Source organism: Perna viridis, chromosome 12 (genome assembly GCF_037379345.1).
Source record: "Perna viridis isolate PV_CMFRI_1.1 ecotype Kerala chromosome 12, ASM3737934v1, whole genome shotgun sequence".
Taxonomy (NCBI): domain Eukaryota; kingdom Metazoa; phylum Mollusca; class Bivalvia; order Mytilida; family Mytilidae; genus Perna; species Perna viridis.
In genome coordinates this window covers 6,167,140-6,187,032 of record NC_142456.1, presented here as the reverse complement: position 1 = coordinate 6,187,032, position 19,893 = coordinate 6,167,140, and the positions used below count along the sequence as shown (strand labels likewise).

Genomic DNA, 19,893 nt, shown 5'->3' with positions numbered 1-19,893 from the left:
TGAACAAATGGGGCAAATATGGACATAAAAATTAAACTTGATACATCTCTGATTGTGGTTTGGCAAAAAGTATATACATGTATAAAAAAGCTTCTATTAATTCAACAAAGTTTCATATGAAGAGCTATTGTGCAATCCTAGGATACCCTCCCTTTCTTATGATAAAAATCTAAAAACTAGAATCCGAAATTCAGAATTTTATTTCAACTGAAAAGGGAACTACCATCAATAGCGATAATCTATATTCCAAAGTTTTCACAAAAATTGGTGCAACCACTAAATCATCGAAGCTACATGTAGCTAATGTTTCCTTAGACTGGTTGTCATTCGTGTTTTCAAAGTATATGAAAATTAAGCTGTCATTAGAGTGTTTTAATTTCCTGATTTTACATTTGCAAACTGGATATTGATGCTTTTTCTGCCCATAAGTATGCAGGACCCAGTTGATGATACTGCCATTTAATTTGCTTAAAACATATACATGTATAGTCTACCCTATATCGCATACCCTATTTCACACCTCTCAGGGTTCTCGATAAGGCACATACACGCATCCTGGATGCAAGAAAAACTTGTTGGACCCACCAACTTAAAACATCGTGCGTCGGCTGGACGGGTCCTCACAATATCAGTTGAATCATAAATAATTTATTTAAAAATCATTATATGTACATGTACATGTATCCAAAAAGTTGTGGAAAAACTGTTTGTTCAACATTTTTGTGACAACCGAACAACCAGATGTTTACAAAGTTATTTACACATGATGAAATTAAGAAGGGCCAGATTTACTTCACCACAACCAAATCTGTTCTGAAACTCCCCTTACTCCAATACAATTTCACATTGAATGACTCGAACTTGGATGAATCGAAACCTCGGATGACTCAAACTTGAATGAATCGAAACCTCGGATACCCCGAGGTAATCAATCAGTCCCCTCGATAGGACTTCGAGGTTAATTTACACTGATGTCTCGAAGTCAACTAATTGGTCGGAAAACTGATTGCTTCATTACAAACCATGATCAAAGTGTGTTTTTACAACGATTAGCATGGCTTTTAAAATTAAATTGTTGACAATCTTTATGGTTGGATTTGTTTATTTAATTAATTTAAAATTGCGTGTGTTGCTAAAAGAAATGGATTGCATTGATAACACGTCGGAATTTGCACTTACAGTGATATCGGACATTTTGATAATTTTTTTTTAACAAATACAGAAGAATTGTAATGGGATCTGACTATTTAATGAAACAACAGACATATGATAGTAAGGGTATTCCAACGACTATTTTCGTTTCGCTAGTAAATTTGAAATTTTCTCGTAATAATGTAGAGCACATGGTTTGACGATACTCCTGATTGTGAATCAAACAAAGCAGCATGTTATAAACTATGGCGTTTTCGGTGTAGAAAAAAATAAAAAGGAAATTTCACTAAAACACTCGGTGCTGTTCAGTATTTCAAGTACATGTACAAGCACAAAAAAATGATGTAAATACAGATACAATCATTGACCAAACTACTCGACCTCGGATTACTCAAACATCGGATAACTCGAACATTTTTGCGTGGTCCCTCCGACTTCGACTTAACGAGGTTCGACAGTACATGTCGTGGCTTACATTAGATGCTTGAATATCAATGAAATGAATATATAAGGTTTTTTCCACATTATTTATATTATTTACTAGCAAATACAAAGGATTCAAACCATTAAAACACATATCTGTGATTTTTTAGAGCCTAAGACAAGGCTGTGAAAACCCCTGATTTTGTCATATTTCATTGACTGGGTTCATAAAAATTGCACTAAATTGTTAGATTTCTGCCTAAATCTTGTTCATAAAGTATGTTTTTTTGTTGATTTGATGTTCCTAGTGTATAGTTCGAGGAGAAAAACACAAAGCTGTACAATATTTTCCACACTGGTCTATATTTCATACCTAGCACCCTAGCAACAGTGCAATTTCAAAGGAAAATCCCATAGAAACCATATTTTTTATTTTAATCTCAAAAAATTGAGAATAAAGGGCCAAAATCTTCATATTTCATGCAGATTTACTGAATTCTTGAAAATGAACATCATATTACCCCCAGCAAACACTAGCAAATAAAATTTCTGATACCCAGGCAACCCCCTTACTAGGCACAAGACTACAGATATAAAAAAGTCCACCAACGCAAACTGAATAAAACTTTTCTGGCCTAATGATATGTACAAACAGGATTTTATATATAAATTGTAGAAAATTTTACCATCATTTTCTGAAATGAATACATATAACCCGGACATGGGGTAAACATGACAAATGAACTGAGTTAAAAGTCCCAAATTTTAACCTTCTTCCATAGAACCAAATCACAACTATTAGTCAGAATTGATTGAAGAAAAAAAAATCCCAAGTGATTTTAATCTACTTTCTTCCAATTTGAGGCAAAACTTCAGCAAATAAATTTCCAGTAAAAATATGAAAAAAATGTGGAGGGTAATTACTACCAAAGTTGGAACTATATTCATATACAACAAAAACCAAGGGGAATTAATTGTATTCTCGTATTTGTGGAAACTGCATCAGAATTAGACCTAGTCCCAGTTGGGGTCAGTCTAGCTGATAGATTTTTACACAGTAATGGTGATTTTATGGCTAGGGTTAACAACTTGATTAGACAGAAGCCAAATTTATTAAAACTAATGTTTTAAGTCCAATTTCAAATTATTTGACGAAAGGAATGTTGCAATATTTTGTTGAAACATTTAATATCTTCATATTAAAAGGAAAAGATTTATTACATGTATATGTACTGAAGTATCAGGAGTGTCTTTATAATTAAATGAAGTGTCTTAACTTATATTTTAATATACATGTACATGTATTAAGATTCAGTGTGAAAAAGAAATTAAAGCCATACATATAAATCAACAATGCAGAAAGCTGTTTGTGTAACAATTTATTAGGTCACAAGACTAGAATTCGCATGATCATGAACAGGCTTTGAAGCCTTAACTGTACTGTGAGGTGCATTACCAACAATACATGGACATGTACATGTAACTAAGTACATATTATACAAGGAGTAATGTCATGAAGCCAGCAAACAGAATAAGTTTGTTTTCAAATAAAAACAGATGCTGAGTTTACTCTATATAATTTGATATGGATGACATGCATAATTGCAGTGAGATATGGTTTTATATGATTGTACATACATGTATTTAGAATACGTACTGATGTAACCATTAAAGTAACACATGTAGCATTCAAAATGGATTAAAACCAGGGAATAGGGTGGGACCCACAAAGTTCATCTGGGACTCACATTTCCAAAAAGTGATAAGTCCCAGGACTCATCATATAAATATCCTAGTGAGAACCATGACCTTTAAACCTAATTGTAAACTATATAGGGTTGAAAACGTAACTCAAATTCAAGCCAGTCCTGAATATAATTTATCAACATATTTACTATACGGCTGTATAAATTTTTCCTAAAATGAGCCAGCTCTGTCTCTGGCTGGCCGACTATTTTTTTTATCTCTGCATATATTACTGTTAGCTTGGTTATATAGAAGTCTCACGGTTGATACAGTGTACTATACAGATTTTATATTTTATCTCTGGCAATAAGAAAATACATGTATGATTTGTGACCAAATTTTGCTGAGTTACATTTAATCCTAAATATTTGGTTACTGACGTTCAGAAATGTGCTTCAAAGAACTTCAATTGATTTAGGTGACAATTGAAATCAGCACAAGTTGTGTAGAGTAGAAAAAATAAGGTCTGGTTGACAGTAGTGTAGGGTTCAAACAACCACTTATTGTGGATCAAATTTAACAAAGACTGATGTGATAGAAGAGGGAGTAAGACAATCTTATATTTATACAACAATGCTTTAACGATCTCAGCATTTATCGATCACAGAAAAGCAATCCAATTTGCTTAACTTTTTGAAAGGGTGATGGACCGATTGTTTAATGACACTAATTTGGACAAAAAATACATATGATCATCTACGTTCTTGTGGTTATATTATAAAGAACATTTTAATGGTATCTACAAAATTACCACACCTGTAAGTGATATAACTTCTCTAGCCCAGTGGACCTACCATTCCTGGGGAAGAGAAAACTTGACCTAGGGATAATTGAATTAGATAATATAGACAGAAATGTTTACCATAGTTGATTTCTATGTTGTAGCCTGTGCTATTAAATATGTCACATTCAACCTCATCATACTTTCTTTGGCAAATTATTTTCTGTGTGAAAGAAGACGCGCTAGATGAAAATTTGTCCAACAGGAGAGTGAGCCATGTGTTCATTTTGATCCATGGAGATCCCTGCATGTACACAAAAATTGTGTGTGGTTTTATGTCATGTAGAACTAATAGTACACATGCAGTTAATAAACTAATTTCACTTCTCCCTGACTGATCCAGAATATCATGTTTGATGAGGCATTTTGTTAAAATGATGTTTATGCCTCACTTTGTCTCAATCAAGCAAAAATAACATTTAGCCTCCCAAAAACAAGATGCACCGTGTAATTATTTTGGACTACCCTTTGACCCCTACTCATTTCTCCTTGGTGTCTCTATGAAAAGGAAGTCACTACTCCATTTTCGTCTAAAGTAGCTTGCATCCTGTATAATTTACCTTTTTGCTACAGATGAATATTTAATTGCAGGTCATGAGTATACTCGCGAAACTCCGGCCACGTGGACAGCGCAAACTTCCAATTAACAAAATGAGGTTTGCATACCGTGGTTACGAAAAATTAACCTCGATAATTTTGTTGACCTCGGTACGTGAGTGTGTATTTCTATGAATTACCTCGGTACTACCTATTCACCAAAGTACACACACACACACACACACACACACACACACACACAAACACACATATATATATATATATATATATATATATATATATATATATATATATATATATATATATATATATATATATATATATATATATATATATGTGTGTGTGTGTGTGTGTGTGTGTGTGTGTGTGTGTGTGTGTGTATCATACTAGTTACGGCTACAGATATTTAAATGGATTTGAGAAAGTAATTAAGTAGCAGTCTTTTTAAAAATCAGACAGGAGGTGATTCATGCATGACAAAATACCACCGAATTCAGTTTTATTTCTTATTCATAATCAGTTACAGACCGTTTAACCAGTCATAGTTTTTCATTTGGGTGTTGCGCCTTTGAGATAAAATTTATAAATATTGTACATGAACTTACCATTTTGCAAGAGTTATCGTTCTTGATTTTGATTGATTTGGTTGATTTTAGTGGGAGATAAATGTATGATTTCTCAAAAGTACAGATCTGAATATTTAAATGACGACCGTAAGGTAAAAATATAATATGTGTAGATTGAAAAATCATTGTTTGGTGAGTTTTTCATCAATAGGAATCATTTAAATACCGACAGTGTCTGAATTTTATATGGACTGGTATTTAATATCTGATTTTACTCCTCCATTTTCGTAATCATTGTTTTTCTTGATTTTATCTGGTTTTCCATCCCAAATAAATTGAAAAAAGTCCCTTGAATGGCTTTTGTTATAACCAATGGTGGATTTGGTAGTACAGTAACAACATGAAGTAATTTTGAAATAACTAAAGTTTTGATGAAAGTTATCCTTCCAACATACATGTATGTAAAGTCCCTGCTCAACGTTAACTTTTCAAGTATTTGGTAAAGATGGTAAAGATGACTAGCTTTCTCAAAGACAAAAACGAGATGTTTTATAAAAGCAGGTAAAACAGATACAAATTTATATGCTTCTTCCCTATGAAAATACATTTACAGCCTAAATCCAAGACATTCCAATGATTGGGACTAATTTTAAACACAAATACATTTGGCGTAATATATACAGTCTTAATTCCCGTCTGACACGTAATAAAGATAAGATTATCTCCAATTAGATTAAGTAGTTTAAGTACATATATGCATATCTCAAAGTTCAAGTACATGATAAAGTATCACCAATTTTCGTATTGCACGGTGTATGAATCTGGCAGAGGGTTATTACATATACATGTACGACGTATACACATGTTGTAAATAAACTTGTAAATTGTGTACTCACTGTCTGGGACTTTGTAATCTCAATGATGGAGTAATAGAATGAAGTATTAAGCCAGAATACAATAATTAGAATGAGTTCATAAGTAATCATGATCAAAAGACTGCTCCAGAAAACAGACAATGCAAACTAGATCGATAATAAGAATAAACTGAAAAAATACAAAAAAAGAAATCAAGAAAATAATGATCAAGTTTTGAACTCTACTAAAGTAAAAGTATGGACCAGGTGCAATAGCAGGGAAAGCGTCTATGTTCAGTAAACACCGCACAGTTGTATATACGATGTCACATCTGGGTCAAATCGACATCGCCAATAAATCTGTTCTCATTTTGGAGATGGCAGCGCCATCACGATCGCGCAACAAATTTATTAAATCGACCTCAAACTTTTGATTTAAAATAAAATTCAGACACTGCCTATGGTATAGGTGATTCAAGGAGTGAAAAATCAACCAAACAAATAAGACAATGTTTTAGGTCTTTTCTGTATTCATATCTGTACTTTTGAGAAAACATACATTCATTTCAAACTAAAATCAACCAATTCAAAGTAAATCAAGAACGATTACCCTTGCAATGTGTACAATTTATTTAAACTCAAAAGCGAAGCACCAAAATGTAGAACCAAGACTGATTAATTAAGTTTTAATATAAAATTGATGGGTTTATTATCACCTCCTCTCTTTAATAACTAAAAAAATGTTACTTAAGTTGTAAAAAATATACATATACAACTTAGAGTTACTTTTAAAGTCAATTTCATGTATCGCGTTTTTTTTTTATTTTGGGGAGTACTACATGAATTTTTATGAGCCAATTTGGTGGAATGTAAATGATCCTATTTAATTCACCCGCTGACAATTGCAGTCCATACAAATAAATCTTACTTAAAAGGAAAGACGTGTACCTTCCTAGAATGGAGACGTAAGTATATTTCATTTCGTACATTGTTCTATATAAAGAAATACGTCTTGAGGTTTGCTTTAAAATGTAATGTAGTATTTCCACCAACTCTCTTCATACTATATATGAATGACCTAGTTCCAGAGCTACCAAATGGTGTACAATCAGCACACTATGCAGATGATCTTGTCCTCTGGTGCTCTGAGGAGTATGCAACCACTGCAAGGTACAGGATACAAACGGCATTAGATATGGTAGTCAAATGGGCCAATGAGTGGTGTGTTACCATCATAGAGAGAAAACAACAGCAACCCGCATTACACCCTCACCTAAAACCCAATCTGTCAAACTGATCATGGATGACATCCATATCACAATGGAAGATCAGCAAACATACCATGGTGTAACCTTCGATAAAAGACTTACATGGAAACAGCATATAATGACAACAGAAGCCAAAGCCAGACGAAAACTAAACATCATGAGAAAACTTGCTGGTACAAACTTGGATGCTAATGAGAAAGTTTTGAAATCTGTCTACGAAGGAAATGTACGCCCATATCTAGAATATGGCTCTAGTGCTTGGATGACAGCAGCTAAGTCTCACCATCCGACTCTAGATGAAGTCCAGAATCAGGCACTCCGCATCATCATAGGAGCCATGAAATCAACACCTATTGATAGTATGGAGGAAATTACAAACATACAATCATTAATTAAGATAAGATAATGTAAATCTATGATACAGGCCACCAAATATCAATGCTTACCAAACCACCCAATGAATGAGAGACAGAAACAACTATCCTCAGGCAGACTCAAAAGATCCAGATTCACTCTAGAAACAAAAGAATTGCAAAGAAAACACCAAGAACATCTACCTAAGCATGTCAAACCTATAGATTTTAAAATGAATGACAAACTATATGCAGAGGAGGAGGACAATGTAACCATTCAGACAACAGTTAGATCGATAACAAGAATTAATTGAAAGAATACACAAAGAAGTAAAGTTATAAATGATAAACTTGAACTCCACTCAAATAAAAGTATGAACCAGGTACAACAGCGGCGAAAGCACCACACAGTTATATTTATGATATGCATCTTCAATAAATCTGTTCTCATATTGGAGATGGCCACGCACGCCATAACGATTGCGCAACAAATGTATTAATTCGACCTCAAATTTTTGATTAAATACAAAATTCAGACACTGCCTATGGTACATGGTCTTCAGACGCTGTATTTGTCGGTAACATTTGTCTTTTCTGTACTTTTGAGAAAACATACATTCATCAACCAAATCAAAGCAAATCAAGAACGGTGACTCTTGCTAAGTGTTAAGTTTAAGTACAATATATTTAATCTCAAAAGCGAAACACCAAAATGAAAAACGAAGACTGATTTTATGGTCTGTTGTTGATTCTAAATAGGAAATTTGTAGGTTTATTACCACTTCCTGTCTTATTTTAATAACAATGAAATTCCACTTTAGTGGTAAAAAATACTTTCAAAGTAAATTACATGTGTCACGGTTTATTTTGCCAGCTTATTTTGGAGAGTAATACATGTAGTGTGATTACACAGTTTGATGGAATGTTAATATTAATTCACCCGCTGACAATTGCAGTCCATACATTTAATCTTATCTCAAAGGAAAGAAGTCTAACTTCCTAAAATGGAGACGTAAGTATGATTTATTTCTACATTGTTCGATATAAAAAGAAATACGTCTTGAGGTTTGCTTTGAAATGTAGTGTTGGACGTTGCTTACCTGTACGCCAATCATTACCAATAGTTACAAAAAAATAACGAAACTTATTACTACTGTTGATTCTTGAATACACGTCCACAAATATTTGTTGGGATTTTGCTAGTCTTTTTCCAGTTCCTTTCCCCGAACTAGTTCTAGACTACTCTCTACTTGCTTCGTTGTGATGACATACAAGAGTCTTTGTTTTTGGACTGAAATTCAAGAAAACAGCACATGCAATGTACCTTTTCATAGTAGATTTAATCACAAACAAAAAAAACTTAAATTAATGACTTTTTCGAGAAAAATGATGACAGATTTTTTAAACACATTGAAACTTTCCGAGCCCAGCCTTTGAAATACCTGGAAATTAAATAAACTTTTGTAATATGTAGGAAACGGTGAGATATTGCTATAAAGAGTAAAAGTTTAGGACAGAAATTTTAAACACTTTTATTAACTTTAAAGTCTGAATTTTTTCATTTAATTTTTAAGAGTCTTAATTTGGAATGAAAACCACGTGATCAAGACAATTGTCATTTAATGATGGACGTGCTATAGTTATTTTTGTTTTTGATTTTTTTTAGTTTCGTTTCTGTAAAATTTATGTTGTGTTTTGACAGTAAGAGAATGTGTGTAGAGTGTCATATATACTGCAAATTTCGATATGCTGTACACGTGTTTCCCTATTCCAGAAGCCTAATTGTAAGAATCTAAGCACGGTACAAAACGTCCGCGTAGCTGATCTCATCCAAAAGAAAAAAATCGTTTAGCTAGATCCTTTAATCTTAGTTTCCCCTATATAGATGACATACTATCACTAAACAATCCTAGTTTTGGGGACTTGATATATCGCATCTACCCCAAAGAAGTTTAGGAAAAGGATACTACAGACACTGTAAAGTCAGCCTCATATTTTGATCTACCCTTGTGTCATTGTTTTCATTTCATCTTTCGTCTACCACGGACTTGGCTTTTTATGAGCAACTTGGCGGTAGTTTCCAGAAAAGCAGAGGACACTTACCCTACCAGTGCACGTGATCCATGCTCCCACTTTTAAGTGGAGTCAGAGTTGCTCATTTGCTTTTGTTACTTTGTATGTATTATTTTAGTTACTTAATGTTCTTTGTTGTGTTTGTCTTTTTCTATGTTCTTTGTCCCTGGATTGCTTTCTTTTGATGTTCGCTAGAACCTTGGTTCCCTTGATCATTCTTCTGCTAGGGCTGACATAATGTACATGCTGTGATATCAAAACCCCATAATCAGTTGCTAATTTTGTAATACATGTATATGAATTGAAAGTTGACATTTAATCGTGTGTTGTATAATTTTGTTATGCATTTCCATCGATCTCAAAGTGTAGGTCAAGATATGGAGCTGACTACATTGAGTCTGCAATGCCCTTTATCTCATGTTCTTTGGGTTAGATGCGATGTATTTAGTCCCGAGACAATGAATGTTGTAAGACAATATGTTATCTATATAGTGAAAACAGAGATCGAATGATCTGGCTAAACTATGTATTTCTTCTTTTGGACCATATCAGCTTTTAAATCAGCCACAAAGGAGTAGAGAAATAGGCCATAGAGTAGCATAGCACAATTTGTTCCCATTTGCAGGGTTCACATTGAAGTGTTACCACTAAAGGAGCAACAAGTGTCGTGGTATGACTGAATACCCTCTTTGATATCTGTAAGAATGGGTGTTTATTGTTTCAAAACGGCCTTTGTAAAACAGTTTGTAGATCCATCTATGAAGCATAGTTTGTATGTATTTTCGTGGAGTTGTGTAATTTAGTACATGTAGAGATAACAAAAGAAGACGGATTTGTAAGAGTGTAGTATCAGTATAGTTCTTATTACTTCTATCATTTTCTGCATCCACCTTCGATAATAAACATTGAATATAATGTGTCTTGTTGTTTGTTTCAGGTTTTGTCTTGGGATACACTATGCGCATGTTTTGTTTTGTTTTGTGTGTTTTTTTTTTTTTTTTTTTTTTTGGAGATGATATGAATTATGTTGGTTGTTATAATCTGATAATATGTTTCAATCCACTTTGTAATTTATATTGCAAATTTAGTACAACCAAACTCAACTAAAATTAAATAACAATTAACAGCATGCAAATTTAGTTTCAGAAGACCTAATTTGCAATTGGTCTATTAAAACTCAATAAATTAATATGATACCAAATAACATACATTTTGTGCCGTCTTCACTATCTTTAGTACCATATTAAAACAGTCATGTTATAAGCGTTTTTGTTTTCAGTGCTGAAGATGCACCACAGACACGAATATATCCATTTGTAACTTATAAAGGATGGGATTTTATCCCGACTATAACATTAAACACTAAAGGACCAGAAGAACATTTCAACTATATCAGGAATTTCAAAACGAGGCCAACAGATATAATACTTAGTTCGCCTATGAAGGCCGGTATGTTTGTTTGCTTGTTTGTTTTGTTTTGTTTTGTTTTGTTTTGTTTTGTTTTTTTTTTTTTTTTTTGTTTTTTTTTTTGTTTGTTTGTTGTTTGTTGTTTTTTTTTGTTTATGATACATGTGCTTGTAATAACTGGATGATTTATATATAAGTTATAAAGATCAAGTCTTCATAATGATAATTAAAACGGATATAAGATATAATATTAGAAGCACAAAGAGTCTGATTTTTTTCAGCTTGACAGGAAGTTATATCCAGTGGAAATTTCCCGGATTTATGATTTAGTGTAAGCAAAAGAACCGGATATAGTTCCGCCTTTGAAAAAAAAACTGGATGTAGAGTAACCTAGTTTCGAACATATCGAAACAACTTATGCTGCAGACAACAAATCCTAGGATATAGAAGTTGGGTCTTCATCGAGAAGGCCTCTATATCTTAAATCCTTTGTTTTCTTACAGGTTGAGTCTGCCTCAATTTATTCAATTCAAGGATCCAAATGTAAGCAAATGACCCTTTTCTTCCTCTGTGTGTGTGTGTTGTGTTGTGCTGTTTTGTTTGTTTTATTTTTTCTTCTTTGTTATCTTTTCTTTTTCTCATTTCGCATTCTTTAACAGTATAAATAATTTTAAAAAGTCTGCTAAGGGAAATCAATGGCCTCGATCTGGTACTTGTGGCGTCTTTATTAGTCAATATACCTTACATATCAACGTCATTTGAAGTCCAAACCTTTTTACCCCTGCTGCTGCTCGGACCAGGTGGCTCAGCTTCTTCGCGTGCCTCTTTGCGCGGCGATCATCATAATTTATAAAGTACCATTTAGTATCATTTGAACCTATCAAATTCGAAATTATTTATATTCATAATATGGTGTAGGCATATGCATAGCATATAGAAGCGAGAGCTGGTAGGTTTAACATTTATGAATTTTCAATTTTAAACTTACGAGCAGCTCCAGCTACATTCTTTTTAAGTTTTAGCGGATCTAATTCAGATTATGTTCGAAGACCGGAAATAATACAGTTCTTCGCGGAGATATACAGATTCACAGCAAACAGCTTTGCCGAAATTCCCCCTTTACTATCTTAGAATAGCTGTACTTCAATTTGAAGAATATGATCTCAGGTCTGTATATGTATATTCCAAGACGGGTTAGGTTCTTGAACACCATGTGGGACAGCGGCGAAATATGCGTAAGTACCATGGAATTTTTCCCAACCTTTCCATGAATATATTGTGTGAAGCAGGAAAAAGGGAGAAAGGACATGTGTACAACAATAATGTTAAAAATTAAATGCAAATACATTTCCATTTATTGACCCTCATTAGTGGAATTTGTATCTCATTTTTTATTGTCTTACTACGAAATTTCCCTTTGTGCCTTCTTCAGAACACCTTCCGGTTTGACTAATGAATATCACTGGGGACCAATGTATTTTTTTTCACATACAAACACGTTGCCATTGAGCTCACATTGTGCTTGGTACAATAAATCATGATAATGTCCACTATAAAAAGTAGCTATTGTATTAGTACTTTCATGCAACCAGTTTTATTGTTGTATTTTGTAGTTTTACATTTTAAATTCAAATAAATTTAGCTTAAATCTACAGCACCAGTGGTGAAAGTGTTTTAACAACTGTGTAAAATTCCCGTACATATCGTAAACAAGTGTGGCTATCATCGCTACGATAAAAGTCAGGAAACGATGTATAATGCTCAAATACATGACAATAAGGTTTGCTACATGCTGAATTTTATATATTTATCACATTTTTAGGGGCTTTTTTCAACAATAAGTTGGCATTGTAATGAGAACTAACTATTCTAATAGCGGATTTGTTTTCATGTTCATACGAGACTGAATGTCAACGCAATTTCATAAAAAATAAAAATTTAAAAGATCCTTAAACCTTCAACTTTACATACTGATATATTGATGATGTATTGTCCATTGACAACCCTCTTTTTGGTAAATGGTTAACTTCAACATACACCAGATCTCAAGATAAAGGAAACTACAGAAACAGCTCGTTCTGCATCTTTTTTGTACCTACATCTCGAATTCGATAATAGTGTTCATCTCAGCTCTAAGATTTATGATAAAAGAAATAAATTTTCCTTACCTGTGCAACAATTTACCTTCATCTCCTACTGATAGTGTTTATATTACACAACTGATTCGCTATGCTAGAGCAAGTACTAAATAACTACTCTAATGCCATAAATATACGTGTAACAGACTTCTTAATCAGAAGTATGAGGAAATGCGACTTAAAAAGTCACTTACCAAATTCCTTTTAGATATCAGTTCTTGGTTGAAAAATACTCACTTTCTACCCAAATAAAGATTGATTTCAGAACCATTGTGTTACCAGTTGCTCCGGTGTTATAATATCTGTTTTGCTAGTTTTCGTATGGACTTGACTTGATAAAGGATCGGATTAGTATTCATTAATTTTATACTTACATGTACCCTCATTCAAGTCAACTCCGACATCACATATTTAGAACAACAATTTTGAAAGAATAAGGATATGGGTGGTCCCTATATATTTGGAATATTGAAATTGACTGCCATGTAATTTTGTCTATAAGATGCCGTTGTATGCAAAGTTTATTCAATTTGAAAAAAAAAGATAAAAGCATTTAGAAATGTTAGATATTGAACGTGTTTATTTATTCATATGTCAATACCGTCATTATTTCCCTATTTCTAAACGCTCAAATACACAACTGAACAATGTAACACGTCAAATATGTCCGGGGCGTTACAACTGTCCATAAACCAAATTTAACCAAAGAACTAAAAGTGGCAACCATTAATTTAATTGCTTTGTTGCTTATCTTTCAGGGACGCACTGGTTACATGAAATATTGTCAATGCTGTTGACTCAGAAAACTGAATACAACACTCTTGGACCGTGGTGGAATCTCAATTTGGAGTATATCCGACAACCGGAAGAAATAGAAAAGCTAGCAGGACCTAGAATTTTCAGCTCCCACATTCCATTCAGTTTCCTGCCTAAATCCCACATAGATAATGGTTACAAAATAGTATACCTGAATCGTAATCCTAAAGATAGATTTGTATCTAACAAGTTCTTCTTTGAAGGAAAGATTGGAGCTCCGAACTGGACGTGGTCGGAATATTTTGATGAGCATGTCATGAATGGTCAGTAGAAGTTTTTTTAGAGACAATGTTTTCCATGGACAAAATCGTTTCAAAATTAGTTATGAACCATATCGATCTCCAAAACTTAATTTCAAGGTTACAAAACCATTTATTACACAAGGGGTTGCACTCTTTGCATTGTGTTTTTTTACCAAATTCAAAGTAGGCCTTACTTAGTAGTTAAGGACCACACAATAAAAAATTTAGACACAGCCATAGTACATTTGATTCATAGCGCATGAAAGCACCCATCAAACAAGATATTTTCAAAAGATACATTCAATATATTATATTTACTTCCTGTATATAAATTTTAATTTCTAAAAAACCATGCATTAAACTCCTACAAAATTAAACCAAGTTAAGAAAGAAACATAGTTTTCCCAATCCTTTTTCATATAAATCTATACATTTGTTTTATCTAAAGGTGTAACAGCTCTAAAGCCTGACACAAACAAGTCTTGGTATTTTATTTTGTTGGTGCACTTTTGTGGAAATTACACTTTAGACTGTACATTATAATGAATCGTGCACCAGATGTCAGTTGTTTCACGCATTTGTTATTTCATGTAAGATGGGCCCTTGAAACACTGTGTCTCGTATCGTCTATTCCTCTCGGACCAAACAAACATCGGACCTTTCAAAAAGTCACACAGTTCACCTTACAGCAGTGGAGGGATATACATTTTTTTCTTTTCCTTGTAGATAGATTATACACTGGTTGGTTTAACTACACAAAAGAGATGATAAAGGCGGTACAGAACAAATCAGCTAATATATTTCCAGTTATGTTTGAGGATTTGATTATCGTAAGTTGTTGTTGTCAGCTATTCGAATTAACTGTGGAATAAAGAAAGAACTCAAAAAAGAAATAATAATAAAAAAAGATACAGGGTTATAAAGAAAATTAATAGTGAAATTTTAGAACTTAACACAGACGGGGTTCGATTTTTAGTGTGTACCTAACCATTTTTCTTAAAAACTCATTCGTAACAATGTGTCATGTTTAGTACATTGTTAGTCGTCGGAGAATTCTGGTCCCCATTTTTGCAGGCCAAAATTGACCAATTACAGTCCAGAACCAAATAAGATAAGATTTCTCAATCTGCGCAAAACAAAAACAAAACAAAAACAAGACTTATTGATGAGATAGTTGATAAATTTGTACATTGTCATAGTTACCATAATCATACAAGACAGCTTCTCAGTACTTAGGGTAGAAATAAATGTTATTGTTAAATTGATACTACAGACATTGTGAAGTTAGTCTTGACCTACACTTAGAGATCGATTGTAAAGGAAAACCATTGACCAAACTTTACGAAAAACATGATGACTATTCATTCTGAATTGTCAACTTTCCTTTCATCTGTGGCGACATCCCTTCAGCACCTGCGTATGGAATTTTCATATCACAACTCATATGGTCGTCATCATGAACTCGTTACGGTGTATCCATCTGCACCATGAAAACTGATTTGTTCAACGTGTCATAGTTTACATTTCCTCTTTTGTCTTCCCCGGACTGGACTTTTTATGGCGGGTGTTTCTAAAAAAGCAGAGAACGCTTACTCTATCGGTGCACCTGGTCCATGCTCCCAGATTTAAGTGGAGTACTTTTGTTACTTTGTATATATTATTTTAGTAACTTTATGTTCCTTGTTGTGTTTGTCTGTTTTACATGTCTGGTCTTTGCCCCAGGATTATATTCTTTTGATTTCCGCTAGAATCTTGGTTTCCTTGATTATTCTTTCAATATGTTTACAAATATTAATTCCATGTTAACCTTCATTTTAACGCAAACTAATTAGGTCACATATTTTTGTCAATCAAGTCTCATTTATCCCACTTGCTATAAGAGTCAAACAAATTCTTAAACCAGTCAAAAATAACCATTTTGGTAGAAGTTGATTTCGCCTTCTCAACCATCGAATCTAGCTTTTGTAATCAGGAGTTGTACTACTTGTTTATTTTTTTTACTAATTATTTTTTTTCCAATCCCTGTATTTCACTATTTTTTATCACACATTTTATGCAGAATCCAAAGGAACACCTGACAGAATTGGCTGCATTTTTAGAAGTTTCTGTCACTGGCGAATTTATAGATGAAGTTGTAGAGAAATGCAGTTTCGAAAACCTGAAGAATAATAAATTCGATGTATCGACTATAGTAGATCCGAACAGAAAATCGACATTGTTTAGAAAAGGTGGGTACGTAATAGAATATTGTTAAACAAAACATTTGCTGTTTTGATCAGGGAACGAGGATCCTTATTTGTTTGCATGTCATGACAATGTTGTTTAATCAATGTAAATTAGATTTAGGTACTTGTTACCTTACTACAGATTGTTTAATGTTGTTGTCCTCATGCATATATAATCAAATTTACGCTAATCTCATTGGATGATCTTATCTACACGTGTTGTTTCATATGAACTATGTACAAAAAAAATCATGCTCTTATGCCTGGGGATGATGAAGCCTTGAATGCAGAACTGCAACAATTTTAGTAGGGAATGCAATCTTAAATTTTGCAAATTTTGTTAAAATTTCTGCAGTGCGTTTTTCGAAATAACAAATAAAATAATAAAAACAAAGCAATTGAATATTTGATGCCTCAACTAAAATCTAATAGGGTATTCAAGATATTTCGTGAACTTTTAATAGGAGATATGTCAACGGGAACACAACCTTTATTTCAATTTTTAGAAGACACAACTTTGGGAATGATTGTAGTATTCATATAGATTTATCCAGACTGAGTTCAACCTATTCTGGTAAAACCGTGAGACACAAAATAAAGAAAAACACAAATAAACAAACTAAAACGCAACTTCAAAATATAATTATTTGACATTTATTACTTATCTTAATATTAAAAGAAAAGAAACAATAGTAAATTTCATACCTAGCACATGTACAAACCTCTCTATTTCACAAAAAGTACGACCAACTGCGGGAATTTAAAGTAGTCAAAATTTATTTTTGCAGAAACTAAGTGTTTCGATTCAGAATGTCAATCCAATTTTGCGTCTACTTAATATGGCGTCCAATAATCTCTCAAAGATTTTTATTATATAATAAACTTATTCGAAGCAATTTATATTCGTGGTTTGTGCTCATACAAATAGCAAAAATAAATCACATGACGATAAATATTATATAATCACGTGGCGATGAATATCATATAATCACGTTTCAATAAATATCATATAATCACGTGACAATAAATATCATATAATCACGTGACGATAAATATTATATAATCACATGACGATAAATATTATATAATCACAAGTCTTCTATGAAACCTGACCAAAGCTGCCCCTTTATGGAGTTAAATGTGTTTGGTTCAAAGAGGTGTTCTTTTATCACGGTTAAAGTACATTTAAATTGATATAAAGGGACTGTAAAACGTATCGGGTTTAGACAGGATTACTCAGGGTTCACTTGAGACATGTTTTACTTTTGATGACTTGCGATTATATAATATATATCGTCATGTTTAGGAACTATTGGTGATTGGAAAAACTGGTTTACAGTTGCCCAAGCGGAAAGATTTGATGCCCTTTATGCCACAGAAATGGATGGTTTTGACGTCGAATTTATATATGAACTTTCAGACAAAAAACAAGTTAAGACACCTAAGACACTGTAATCAAAAGTTGTATTTCAATGATTATAGAAATAGAACTGGGTAAAATGTTGTACGTTTTTGATAACCTAAACCTCAGTTTTTCATTCTGTTCAATGCATTGTGTTAGTAGATCGTCTTTGATTTCTGTTTTCACGTCCCTGAATTTTCTAATTATTGCATCTTCGGTATTTTTTTTTTCTTTTTTTTTTTTTTTGGTGGGGGGATAGATGTACATATATAGTAAATGTACCGAGGAAAATTATTGTCTAATCATAGTTTTGTTACATATGCTTATACTGTACTTTTGTTCAATATATAGTTACATTTGTGTAATAATAAACATTTGAATAAAAAAAATACGTTTTCTTTTATCTTTCGTTATTTGCTGTGATGATTACGAAGATAATCTGAGTGTAATATTTACGGAAGCGTATTAGGGCCACATAAACGCTTCACTTTTTTATGTACAATTTACGCATTTGTCTGTAAAATTGGCAATTTTTACTGTAAAATTTATACTTTTTTGTAAAATTAACACTTTTTGTACATTTCATACTACTACTGCAAAACTAATGTTATTTCGCAATCATTTATTGTTAGACTATGCACTTAGACAATATAAAAACAGAGTATTTCAAGCTTCGTCTCAGATATTGTGAAATAATCAAATGTTTGGATGAATTACATGGACATAATACTGGAATTCGTACACTTAAAAGAATTACGAAAAATCTCGGATCTTACCGTCGGAAATATAAAAGTGACAAGATATAACACTGTCTGTTTTACTATAGAAGACTTTTGATTACCACTATAACCTTGGTTCCCTTGATTACTCGTACTTTTGAAGACTTGTGATTAAATAATATTTATCGTCATGTTTAGGAACTATTGGTGATTGGAAAAACTGGTTTACAGTTGCCCAAGCGGAAAGATTTGATGCCCTTTATGCCACAGAAATGGAAGGTTTTGACGTTGAATTTATATATGAACTTCCAGAAAAAAAGTGACGAAATATGACACCGTCATCAAAAGTTTCCAAATGATTATAGAACTGGGTAAAATGATGTATGTTTTTGTTTCCAGGTTTATATGTAATCTTTTTGATTCTGTTCGATACATTGTGCCAGTATTTGTTTCCTGTATTCATGTATTTAAATTTTCCAATTAATGCAACTTCAATATTTTTAGGGGGATAAGTATAATAAATGTACCGAGCAAAATTATCATAGTTTTGTTATATACGTTTATACTGTACTTATGTTTTATACATAGTTATAATAATAAATGAATAAAAATATACCTTTTGTCTTACGTTAGTTTGCAACAAAGATAAAATGCATGTAATAGCAGGATGGCAGGCTATCGATTTTTGAGAATTTAATGCACCGGAATATAATATAGCTATATAACAATGTATATATCAATGGAAAGTATTTTAAGCTCTATCGAAATAGCGATGTGGTACACATCGATTGTGGTCACGTGTCTAACAAAAAAGGTCAGAGGTCAATCAAACTTTTTAGGAAAAAATGTCGAATCATTTTTGTATGGATTACTCCCCTTTGCTGGTGAGAAAAATTCCAAACTTTTTACATCAGATCAGCTCAAATTTAATCCCATACAAGAATCAATAACTATATTTAAGAAAAAAAATAGCAAATAGTGCCGTCAGCAGCAGTTTTGGTAAACGTGCCAAAAACTTTCAAATTTTAGCAGTCCAAAATGAAAGGCCGTCTTTGACCTTTTAGGTATCGAAATGTAAAAACTAGAAAGTAAATATTTAATAAAACACATTCTAAAATAATTTTTAATATCTAGCATTTGCAGTAGAATATCGAATTTTCTATTTAAAAA

At 32.7% G+C, this 19,893-nt stretch overlaps 1 protein-coding gene across 3 annotated transcripts; it reads left to right on the top strand.

Moving 5' to 3' along the window:
* The first annotated feature begins 8,555 nt into the window (after positions 1–8,555).
* LOC148600984 (sulfotransferase 1B1-like) lies at positions 8,556–19,338 on the top strand. 3 transcript variants are annotated; one of them, XM_088555139.1, is made up of 7 exons: positions 8,556–8,713; positions 11,054–11,223; positions 14,078–14,398; positions 15,104–15,207; positions 16,437–16,605; positions 17,909–18,033; positions 18,922–19,338. In XM_088555139.1, the coding sequence occupies exons 1-7, from the start codon at positions 8,706–8,708 to the stop codon at positions 19,054–19,056; spliced, it is 1,032 nt and encodes a 343-aa protein (XP_088411265.1). In that variant the 5' UTR covers positions 8,556–8,705; the 3' UTR covers positions 19,057–19,338. The 3 variants fall into 3 exon arrangements, with proteins under 3 accessions (XP_088411265.1, XP_088411266.1, XP_088411267.1); XM_088555140.1 differs by lacking the exon at positions 17,909–18,033; XM_088555141.1 differs by lacking the exon at positions 18,922–19,338 and having other exon boundaries at positions 16,437–16,609; positions 17,909–18,062.
* The last annotated feature ends 555 nt before the right edge of the window (positions 19,339–19,893 follow it).